The sequence below is a fragment of the Aedes aegypti genome, chromosome 3, assembly GCF_002204515.2.
Source record: "Aedes aegypti strain LVP_AGWG chromosome 3, AaegL5.0 Primary Assembly, whole genome shotgun sequence".
In the NCBI taxonomy this organism is placed as follows: domain Eukaryota; kingdom Metazoa; phylum Arthropoda; class Insecta; order Diptera; family Culicidae; genus Aedes; species Aedes aegypti.
The window spans coordinates 405,809,592-405,822,242 of NC_035109.1; the positions used below are offsets into that span (position 1 = coordinate 405,809,592).

Consider the following 12,651-nt stretch of genomic DNA (forward strand, 5'->3'; position numbering starts at 1 on the left):
TTTATTTCCTATTAATATTATTAAAAAAACAGACGCTAATCGATAATTTAAATAATAATTTTGAGTTTACCGTTAAATGGTGGTGCTTTATAACAAGGTTCAAAACATGCGTAACTCTCAATTACTCATTCGAATAACTAAAATGGTTATTTTTGTCTCCATTCAATACAATATAAGTAGTACCCTTATATTACGGCGAATATGTATAATATTACACTAGATCAGCACTAAATAACGGTAAAATATTGATGTAGTTATGCAAAACGGTACTTAATAAGCCGAAAAACATATTATTATTGAATATTTTAAAATAAAATCACTTTGGGGGGCAAACATGTTAGTTATTCCCCTACTATACTTCAGCAACCACTATCGGTGCCTCATTTTAGTTTATTATTATAATTTTGTTGATGATGTTAACATTTTTATAAATTTCACTTCAACAATTTTTATTTACCAAATAGGTAGCACACTTGCCCCAATAACTATACATTTCAACCAAATTGGATTTTGTATGAAAAACTAAATACTTTTTTCGTTCAAATGCCACAATAACTTACACATTTGAAAAGTTTCACGATGTACAGTACGTTAGAAAAATCTGGTGATAATTTAACTTTTACCATGCTATTTAGAAACAACGAAATCTTATAAAAATCCACTCAAATTTGGTTGTCTTTGCAAAAATCGATGTAAATACGTGTAAAATAGAGCAATGTTCATCATATTTTGATTATTATATTGTGAACTATAAAGGAACATATTGTTAAGCTCAAAGAAAAAATATATATTGTAGTTTTTATAAAAAGCAGGGGTGGCACACTTGCCCCTATGGCACACTTGCCCCAAAGTCCGCTATTATTCAGTTGCTGTTTAGTGCTGATCCAAGCTGAGTTCAGTCAGCTATTTTTAGCGCACAGTGAGAAAATTTATGTCGATGTTGGTCAAAATAATGTTTATTTACACAAAGTAAGAACAGTCTGAAATGATTAATCTAATTTCATAATAAGTTTTAGTTTGTTCAAAACTGATTAATTAACTTAAATAATTTTATAAATTATAGTTTGATTATTTTTTATGTGTATTTTTCATAAACCTCTTACATATGCATTGAAGTAAAAGTTCTCTGTATGAATATATTTGAATCATTTGAAGGATTAGTCCTCAGAACCCACCTGAATAGAAAAATATTCGAATATCTTGATGTGATTTTTATTTTCAGAAATGGCCAAGTAAATTATTTTCATTAGAGCGCAGTATTTATTCAGTTGTGAAGAAATGTCATTTCAATATAGCTGGCTATAGAAATTTATTTAATCAATTCTGTCAAAGAAATTTCCATTTTTCTTGTACGGAAAAACATCCCGAGCAGGCGAAAAAAGCCGAGCAATAAAAAATATAATATGGATAGCTAAGAGTGATATCAACTTGATAAATATATGATATAAATATCTGGAAATGATATCTAAAATAAACTACTAGAACAAAATTGGCATGTCATAATTAGATTCTGCAAGTTTTTACCAATAGCTGCGAGCTATTCATTAGATCCGCGTACATCAAATTTTTCATTGGTTTAGAAGTTCCAGGAACAAAATTTTGATATTGTTTTCAGATATTTTATCTCTTATGTCAATCAAATCAATATCACGCTTTGTTTGTCAGTACTCTGCTCCTACTCGGAATACTTAGCTTAAATGTTTATTTTTGTTTTTCACAATAATTCTGCATTTCTGGAGACTGACCATGTTTATTTTCTGAACAGCTATTTCAAAAGTTTTAAGAAAGTATAATTTATGAGCTTTGAAATGCATTCGGAACTCAACACGAATTTCGGATATTTTGTCCATTTTATGAAATTTAGCTATAGTGTGATCGCTTTTACAAGGTTTATTTATTGCTGAACAATGTGTTTGTTAATCGTCATTTTGGCCTCTATTCGATCAACTGTTCTTATAATATACTGAAGCTGAATTAGGATTTTATAAGATACTTATTCAGCTCATATTCATGCTTATGTTAAACATGTGGGAATAGCTGAAGTGCGACGCAAGTAAAACGTTAGTTCGTCTTCTGAATATCCTTTTATACATATACATTTATTCAGTGGAATATTGGCTTTTTAATTGGGGGAAACATGTCTTGTTCAGCTCATTTGTAGAACAATCTTGACTAGTCGAATGAGAATCTTTGGAAACGTTTAATAAGTGGCGATTCAACTTTTGTTCATTCTAATGCATAACGTTGAACATTGATCTAAGTTTGTGTTAAAAAAGCACCTTCTCAGCTCTTTATAGAGCAAATTTTTTATTCAGCTGCCATTACCATTATCGAACAATAATTAAACATGCATGCCTGTTTGTGGCTCTGAATTGTTAGTTGGGTCAACATGATAAATTTTTAAGCATGTGTTGAAAAACAGTCAGATTCTTTTATCCTTGTGTTTTTCTTAACGGTATCACATTGAGATAAAGTTTGCTTCGCCGCTGTTTAATTTTTACTTTTTCACATGAATACCGGGCGATAGTCAAGATTATACTAAATGCCTCAGAAAATCAAGGAAAGCTAAAAAAAATAGATTTAGATACAATTTTCAGGCTTACGTAAAACATTTTCAAATATTCGGTTTCAATATTATGTAAGAATTACACATTATTTAAATGCAGTTTTCTCAAAGACGAAATGAAGACCTCCATGCCCCTTGCAGTTGCCCAAAAGTTGATGGCACATAAGCTGCCGTGAATCGCAAGTCAGTCCCATCTGTAAAAAGTAGGCATTAAGAAAATGGACTGTGAAGTTTTCAAACTCGTTTCCTATACGAATATTCAAAAAACTCCAGAGGATTGGAACATGTTCCAAACTGTATGAAACTTTCGCAACTTGCTTTTCACTACGATATCTTTCCGAGAAAAATATAATGATGATCAAAACAAGTTACATTTTTGTGTTCCACGGTGCAAAAGTGTGTAGTGTGTTTTTTCCTATTTTTTTCCGAGCAAATCATATTATTTCATTGGTGCAGCTGAAAGAGCATTGGAAGAGATGTTGAAGACTGAACTCAACTCAATTTTGACGAAAATACAGATGGGACTGACTTGCGATTCACGGCAGTAAGGTAATAGACCAAAATCTAGAATGCCGCGAAAAATGTACTGCGATCTGTCAAACTTGGGTACCTTGTGCAGTACCAAGGGACCAAATGCAGTATTAGAAGGGGTACCCAATCTGAAGCCGAGTGGGACAGACCTGGTTTTCTTGTGAAGCTTTTCTGTGTTTTTTTTTTATAATTTTATTAGATCAAAAATTATGTGATTCTTTCACAGTCAGGTTCTTGAAGTATTGTGACGTGCTTGCGCGTACAAAAAGTCGAAAAGCTTCATGGAAAAAGTAAGAAACAGTGGAAGGAATCCGACGCTTTCCGTTGAATTTTGTTTTGATTTATCAAACAGCCTACTGTGTTACAAAACAAGGTTTGTCAGGAGGAATGATTATAAATGTAAATCAATGCACCACCGAATTTCCTTTGGTACATTAGACCATATGTTAGGAATGGGATTACTTTGTATATTATCTGTTTCATTCACAACAAAACGCGCCGTCAACTTTGGGACGGTCCATTAATTACGCAAGACAAATTTCGGGATTTTTCACTCAATAGTTGTTACTTTCAACCTGTGTCAAGGTTTATACAGCATTCTCAAGCGTAACATTCCAATGTAGCCATCTATAATATCGCGGGGTACCACACTAATAAAACCAAGTTACTTATTACACAACTATAAATCGAATAAATGTAAGTCCGTCATAGAGCTCAGTCAAAAAGCAAATTTTGCTTTTGCGATTTCTTTCAGTGATTAGCCTACTGTGCAAATCTTGAAAATATTTGTCGAAAGTTGAGATCATAAGTTCGCGAGAGCTTAACAATTTTTGAAATTGCGCCTCGTTTGAATAAATTTTGTTGTGTTGTTGGCATGTTTTTTTTTTTAGAAAACCAACATAATATGGAAGCAAAATGACAGTAGGTTCAAAGAGCAACCCGACCTATTGATTACAACAGTGAATTGGACGAAGAAATTTTAACACAATTAAAACAGATTCAGTTGTAATAATAACGTCTAGTTAAATTTTATTCAAGTTAAAACATAATTATAACACAATTTGTTATAAGTAATTTGAAATCGGATGAAAATAACAAATCTGAACTATAAGATATGTGAAATAATAACATAATAATAAACTCATTGTGTGTTTATTATTATGTTATTTGAAACATTGTGGCAATCAATCAACCTTTTTCTATTAACTTTCACTTCTTTCAAACATAAATAATCATAACATGAGCATTAAGTTGAGTGGAAACCCTAAAAAATATGATTTAAATATTATTGCCTTGGATCGAAATCCGTATACTCCAATATTATTAGGGTTGAATCAAAATCCGTACACCTGTGATTTGAATTCCGTACAGCTGCCCAAAATTCCAAATTGATATTTGATATTCTTCAGGTGGAATTTTTATTCTCTTCTCTTCGTTCCTGACGTTACTTCTTCTGAATTATGCGATAAAAATGTTTGTTGCGTTCTCAATATATTAGGGAATGTTTGAATTGTCAGGTTTTATTGCATGTGGGCACAATTTCAGTGGTCGATTTTTGTTTATCGATTTTATTATTGGGTTATCATTAGATTCCAGCTAATTTCCTTATCTTTTCTTCCTCGCTTATCATTTTTTTTGTTCTTTTCTTTCAACTCTGGGTGGTATTTCAAAAACCAAAACAGGCTGTGAGTCCCAAGATGGATTTTTTTTTTTAATTGATTACTTTCCGTGCGTCTTTCAACGTAAGAAATAAAATATGCTTGTAAGAGCAGATGTCACCAGAATCGACAAATTTAACGTACCTGCTTTTAACCCAATATTATTCCTACCGCCAATGCATGGCTCCGGTTCTCAAATCCTTTTTCCTTATCCGTTGTTGAAGTCGTTGAAGCCACTGGGCGTACCAAATTATAACCGTATCTCTGACGGTGATTTCAAAAGCATCCACAACTTTCATGAATGATTGGTGATTGTGTATTGCCTCAACGGTTTTTCGGCATTTCCGTGAATTTTTTTCCACAATATAAAGTTAGCCGTGTTTGCATTTTCAATCATGTTCACTCCCGTGCACGTCTAATCTATCTATATTAATAAAAATGGAATGGTGTTTGTATGTCACGAAATGGATTGAGAACGGGACAATCGATTTGCACAATTCTTTCACTGTTGCCTTCTTTAAGGGTTCCGACGTGTTCGTGTGAAGATAAAGTTATGAAAAGTTTTCGGAAAATCAGGTTAAACGGGAGCGAACTAATATTGTAAATTTTTCACCCTATCGGACGCGACGATTTGTAATCGTCGCCGGTGAAACCGTCGCCAGCCAAGCAACCGCTGTGAATTTGACGTTTCACCAGTCTTGCCAACACAAAGGCGAAGCACCTCCTTTGATTGGTTTGCTGCCGACGATTTTTTTCAGTCAGCTCAAAAGTTGACGGCGCGTTTTGTTGTGAATGAAACAGACAATATACCATTTTGTATGGAATATTCCATGGCATTTTTCGACAGCCTACTTGATGGCAAGACGAAATTTGCTGGGACCAGTAGTTGGAAATATTTATGGTTTATTTGAAAGGAAATTAATTGATCTGGCTATGTAGGTATCTATTTGTATTTTGATTATTAAATTTTTACTTAAAATCGTGAAATTTTTCATAAATAACACTGAAAAAATGTCATTTAATAAGGTATAAGTAAAATTTCACATCTCACATAATTACGAGCGAGAGAAATAATGTGCTTCTGCCATGGTCTCTGAAAAACCACAATATATCAATCTCAATCTTTTTACAATAATACTAAATATTCAAGAACCTTACTTTCTTGAAGGGAACTTATATCTTGGTAACTTTGTGGACCCAGTTTTTGCTGCTTTCAGCAAACATGAAATGGCAAACTCATGTCCCATGCCTCTTGCTTGCATGCTTGAAGTAGCGCAATAGTTGTTACACTCATTTCTAGTCACAATACAGAAATTGCGGTGGGTGGAAGCGTCTTATAGGATACCTAACTGTAATTACCAAAGATGTATGTGCTGTCACAATTGATGTTTCTTTTGGTGACCTCAATGGGAAATACGTCTAATGTTCATTGTATGTATCACATGATCCCATCCCTAATGGATAAATTCATACAAGTTACCCACATCATCTGGAGTATGAATAACCGATTATCGGCCGGAAAGGAATCATCCAGCATAGCGTAATACGTGCTAGAAACGAGTATGAAACAGAAAGTGATCGGACGGTATTTGGTGCATGCAAGGGCCTACTGAGATGGAATTCATATTGAGCACACTTTGTGTAAAAAACGATTTCGCATCCACACATGGAGCCAAGGATGGAAATCTAGTGATCATGATAAAACAATTGATGCATCGTGGTTGTTCTTTATCATGCGATCATAGCAACAACGATAAACCCTTAGTCGTCAAGCCATCACAACAAACTCCGCTTCGCGAGAAATGAATCGCTCGGCCTGTGAGCTGACGATCAATTGTTCGCGAATCAAGGTCATAATTTTGGGTTTTTTTTTCTGATTGAACTCCATGATTTGTCTCCTAGCTTGCCGTTTTTAATCTGAAAGGCTATCGTGCATGATATGTGAGAATGTTTATCCTTGAATATTAAATTGATTCGCATTAATCGCAACATGTTACAATATCCGACAAACCCTTTGTCCAACGACAAACAGTTCATCGGATGCTCGATATATCTATTATTAGCGCGCGTGGTGAGGTGTTGAAATCATGTTGCTACAAGAGCGACGGCCCTCTTGGACCATTGAAATTCCATCCTTGCATGGAGCAGCTCAGATATTGATGTGAGAAGCTCAAGTCTGATGGATTACTCAAGTAGTTCAGATCTGGGATTACTTATTATAGATAATCGCCTAAACTTCATGGTATCTACTAGAGAAGATGTGGTTGACAAAATGCTTTGCTCGAACAGAATCAGTCACGAGTTGACGAATTGGCATGTGTCATCTGCTAGGGTAAACAGGTATAATACGCCCCCCCTAAGGGAAAATTGCTCTATCACAGTAGCAAATGCGTTACTTATATAGTCTTTGGTGTCAAAGTATTATTTACTTAGTTGGTCATGCTCTGCATGAAACTTTCTCTTGTCAGGTACCTTCTAAAAAGAGTACAAGACGTTTTCGGTTTTTAAAATAAGTACAATATTAAAGGATGGACTTCATTTACAACGAGGCTTGCCTATCGGACCCAAAATTTTACGCCAAAAAGCTGATTTTCAATATTATTGGTATTTTTATTGGTTGTTCATACTTCCCAAGGATCTTATATGCACAACATCATTTTTTCACGGACCCTGAAGATATGTAATCATATTTACGTGTTAAAGAAGCCTCAATCCCTTGAAAATGAAGTGGGCGTATTGCCCGATTAGGGCGCACTATACCAGTTTACCCTACATCTTCTTTGAACAATCTAATGTAATTTAGCAGATTTTGCGTTTAAGAAATTCCCGGTAAACAAACTCGGAACTCTAAATTGAATTGGTTGTGAATTTCATGAATACTTTCTACATATTGGAAATCCTAGTGATTTGGATGTATCAACTTCTGGTAAATTGGGACACAAATGTCATAGCTCCGAGTAATCTTACAGTTGCACAGTCCTTATAGGAAATTTTCATGCAACTCATTTCACGGGAAGAGCGGACGTCTGGCTATTTGTATATCAGACAGCCAAACTGCTATGAAAGCTCTTGCTTTGGCCATTTCAAAGTAGAGGATTGTTATCGCATGTCGAGCTCAAATTAAGAAACTGAATTCAGTCAACTATGTAAAACTTGTATGAATGTACATGGCCATTCTTCTGAATTGGCTTATGAGCTAGCTCTTGGCTCTTCGTTAGCCCTGAGCCAGCTATTCCGATTTAAAAGTGCTGGATGAAGCTGCAGATAAATTTTTGGGTGGCACCTCAGCTCAAGCAACACTGGAATAGTTCGAAGTCATATCGTTAAACTAATAGCACATTCCTAAACTATCTCCAAGGGTGGTGAAGTAGTGAAGTGAAATCTGTCAAAGCAGAATTGCAGTCATTTGGTCAGAGCGTTGACTGGTCACAACCGATTCAACTATTACTTGGCAAATATTCAGCGTGCTGATAATTATTGCAGAAGCTGAATCTACAGGACATTCCGTTATTCTAAGGCTCTCTTTACGCTCATGCGTTTTGCAGCTACATATGCTTATGTGATTTTTCCTCTTAAAATTTCCCCATCCCTACTCCTTCTGCTATTTGATACCTGATTGATAATAAGGAAATTTTCCCCCTTTGGAAATTATTTTCCCTAGATATGTTGGAGACAAATCCAGAGGGATGTCAAAACAATGGGTATCATAACATTTTGCTGAAGTAGAAATATTGTTAAGACATTAGTCATAAAAATCGTAATTCTTTCAAACGGACTACCTCTAAACATAATTTCCCACTTACATTGGTTTAGTTGTAACTTCCCAAGCTAGAGTTTTAGAGCTTGTGCTCCAAGTTTTCTGGAAAAGTGAAATTTTTGGACACTCTGCTCTTCATCCTTAAGAAACGAGCCAACCTTGGGCTGCTAAACTCTTAAATTTAGAAATAGCGTTTTGCACAGTGCAGGATTACATTGGATCGATCCGGTGTCTTCTTCGCACTTACTCAGCATGAATTAAAGAAAGTGCGGTAAAGACACTAGATCGATTACGTACATTTATTAGCGATTCCGCATTTAGAGTGCTTCCAATTAGCAATGCAATTTATAATAACTCTCTATTTCTTCATCCTTCGCTTACAGCTCACACGAAAACCCAGCTGCAGGAATACTTCGCCAAAGAGCCGAAAGTGCGCATACTGCGATCGCCGCAGCGGTTGGGTTTGATCAAAGCACGCCTAATGGGCGCTCGGAATGCCACCACGGAGATTCTCACCTTCCTGGACGCCCACTGCGAATGCACAACGGGATGGCTTGAGCCGCAGCTGGATCGAGTAGCCAGGAATCCCACCACGGTTGCCATACCAACCATCGATTGGGTCGATGAGCACAACCTGGCGTTCATCGCGAATAGGTCGCATATTTATTACGGTGCATGTGATTGGGGGCTGCAATTCGGGTGGCGAGGACGATGGGACCGAAAGGTTAAACCGGAGAATAAGCTCGAGCCATTTCCGACGCCCATTATGGCTGGGGGTCTGTTTTCCATCAATAAGACGTTCTTCGCCCATATAGGGTGGTACGACGAAGGACTGGGTATTTACGGGGGCGAAAACGTGGAACTCTCTCTGAAAGCATGGATGTGTGGAGGACGGCTTGAAACGATTCCTTGCTCGAGGGTGGGTCACATACAAAAGGCCGGTCATCCCTATCTGGATGGTGTGAAGACCGATTGGGTCAGAGTTGGATCCGTTCGAGTGGCGGAAGTTTGGATGGATCAATATGCCCAGGTAGTGTACGATATGTTTGGCGGTCCGGAATTCCGAGGAAATTTTGGAGATGTTTCCGACAGGAAGAAGCTACGGGAAAGTCTCAACTGCAAGTCGTTCAAATGGTACTTGGAAAACGCCTTCCCGGAGTTGGAAGATCCCGTTAGCTATGGAGTGGGACACGGCAAAGTGAGTATAAATTGGAAATCAAACTTTTACGGAAAGCTTCACTTTTACAAACTTTCAGTTCACGAATCTCGGAGTTGGGAAAAACTTCTGCCCTCGATATCGAAAGGCTGGATACACATTCCGAATGGAACCGTGCACTGATGACGATTACCAGCACTGGGTTCATAACATGCTGGGCGAGATTAGCACTTCAAATGTCTGCTTGGATTACGACGGAATAACGCTGTATATGTTCGAGTGCCACAAGGGCCAGGGCAACCAAAAGTGGCGCTATTCGAAGAGTACCAAGCAGTTTACCAACGTGAAAAATAAAGTTTGTTTGGACGTGGGACCTGCGCCGGAAATGAAATTGGTGGCTGAGAAGTGCAATGCGACGAAAGAATCTCAAAAATGGGAGTTTCCATTTTTAAATTTGGACTGAAATTCAAATAATAGTTTAAGCTATAAAATTTGTTTTATTTTTACAATATTTTTTTTTAATAAATTAACTCATTTGATTTGTAGCTATTCCAAGAAAGAGCTCCAAAACAAATTTATTCCTTCATTTATGTAGTATCTGAAATCCATCATACTCACATACAAGTAGCAATCTGATGTACTTATTCGTCTTTTGACGAAGAGGCCTGTGTTATCAGCTAACAAAGATGATCAGGATTACTCAGGGACGTATCATAGTAATGGTAAAGTTCGCGGCTACAAAGTAAAGCCATGCTGAATATGTCTGGGTTCTATTACCGGTCGGTTCAGGCTCTTTTCGTAATGGAAATTTCCTTGATTTCCTTGGGTATAGAGTAGAATCGTACCTGCCTGTCGTGCCGCTTACTTGCCATCGTCCAAAAAACAGGAATTGAATTTTTGAAAGAAAGTTTAACTTACTCGGACGATTTAATGGCAAACCAGACGATACTTAAAACGCGTCCAAACGTCTCAACTTTCGCTAACAGAATGAAGTGCGATCGTCGTTTCAACAACCGCAACCCCAGCGTCTTTCCGTCCGAGAGCGAGATCGGGTTTTACTCTCTCACATTAGAGTGTTTGAACCCCCTCTCGTTTTTGTCCGAGCCATACCACCATTTGCTTTTCATCTCGATTGTACCTGCCACGACCGCGATCCCCAGCGTCCGAGAGCATCCTTCCGTGAGATCGGGTTTTACTCTCACGTTAGAGCGGTTGATACTGAAACCCGCTCGCTTTCCGCCCCACTCAACGAGACCCGATATTCCCGAACCACCTCTCGCGTTTGCTCTGCCCAGATGAACATTTATTTTTCGTCCCGACTGTACAACGCCCGCTACCCCAAGCGTCTATCCATCCGAGAGCACCCTACTCGTGTTTTACTCTCTTTCTCTCACACGTTAGGGCAGTTTATGCTGAAGCACGATCGCTTCCAGCTCGACTCTACGAGGTGAAATCCGATTTTGTTTGCTTGCCCGAATCACATCTCTCGTTTGCTCTGCTCACGCGAACATTAACTTTTCGCCCCGAATGTATCTGTACAGAAATATTCGGGCCGAAGATTGATTCACTCGGGCTGTTGTCTGACATGCCGAGAAGCGCGCCGGGCTTGAATTCATCATAGCTCCAGGCAAACCCGAACAACTACTCTCCCTCTCAATTACATTGAAATGCATCGTTTCTACGATCGTTCTCGGCTGTTGCCTACCACTGGCGGATATTCCGACGAATATAACTAGAGCCTTATGGGTTTTATTCTCCCATTTTTAACTTCAACATGTTTTTCCGGTCGTGGTATAGTGGATGCATACAAAAGCCACCACACTGAAAATTAGTTGATCTTTCAATTTTTCATTATGTCGTTTTTATCTACTACAATATTCCCCGCCTCTACTCTTTTTTTCCCCAAATTCAAAACAAAGCTATAGTTTTCAGGTTATTTTTATTATATTTATTTATTTAATTTATTTTTTTTTCTTTGATCGTTACAACCGTATGTGAAATTTCACGTGAAACGGGTCTACTGGTAAATACTATAAACATAGTTATCGTTTAGTCTAGCCGGTCGCTTTATGTTAGACCGTTGGCGAAGTTTGATACGATCCTCAGTATTGATATTCCGCGGTGCAGAGCTTACAAGCAGATTATCAGACTTACAGTCGGGAACTGTAACCATTCCTGCATCCTCCAGGGGTACTTCATCTGCAGCTGTACTATTCGATATTTCCAAATCCTTTGCAGGCGGGGCCAATTTTACATCCTGCACATTTCGCGTGTACTGCACTCCATTTCCACTCACGACAACTACTTTTGCTCCTACGCGTGTTATTACAGTGAATCGTTCGGATGAGAACATTGGATCACTTTTAGAGTTTCTTTGCTGGCTCAAAAGTACGACATCGCCAACCTTGATACCGGATTCCTTTGCCCCTCGCACCTCATCCGCATAGTGCTTGCTATACAATTTGGCCTCAGCGTCCAGTTCTCGTATGTTTTCGCGATCTAATTCTTTTGACTGAGATTCGTCCCACAGGCTGGGGAATTGCCCACGATATTTGAATCCAACCAATAGCTCGAACGGAGTGACTTTGAGTCTTGCGTGAGGGATCAAGGTATTATGATTATGTACGAATGTTTCCAAGCTTCTACGCCAATTAGAGCCATCTATGGTGGAGGCCGATATCGCTTTGATTATAGATTGATTTTGCCGTTCCACGAGCCCGTTGGATTGAGGGCTCAATGGAATCGACTTCCGAACATTTACGCCCTTATTCTCCCAGAAAGAACAAAACGTTGAACTGTTAAAGGGTGGACCGTTGTCGCTCTGCAATATGCGTGGGCAACCCCAAGGCTTAAAGATTTCGACAAGCGCAGCGTTAGTAGAATCCGCGTTTTTGCGCTTCATCTCTACTACAGAGAGATAGCGAGAGTACGTGTCGACTACGGTCAGGAAGTCCCCTGAACCATATCCTGGGATTGAAAGAAA

At 38.0% G+C, this 12,651-nt stretch overlaps 1 protein-coding gene across 1 annotated transcript in view; it reads left to right on the plus strand.

Moving 5' to 3' along the window:
- LOC5568578 (putative polypeptide N-acetylgalactosaminyltransferase 9) overlaps window positions 1–10,242 on the plus strand; it is a 28,709-nt gene extending 18,467 nt beyond the window's left edge. The window contains exons 3-4 of the mRNA XM_001652357.2: window positions 8,896–9,710; window positions 9,769–10,242. Of these exons, the coding sequence (XP_001652407.2) occupies window positions 8,896–9,710; window positions 9,769–10,131 (1,178 nt within the window). The 3' untranslated portion in view covers window positions 10,132–10,242. The remainder of the gene's footprint in view (window positions 1–8,895; window positions 9,711–9,768) is intronic.
- Window positions 10,243–12,651: the final 2,409 nt, after the last annotated feature.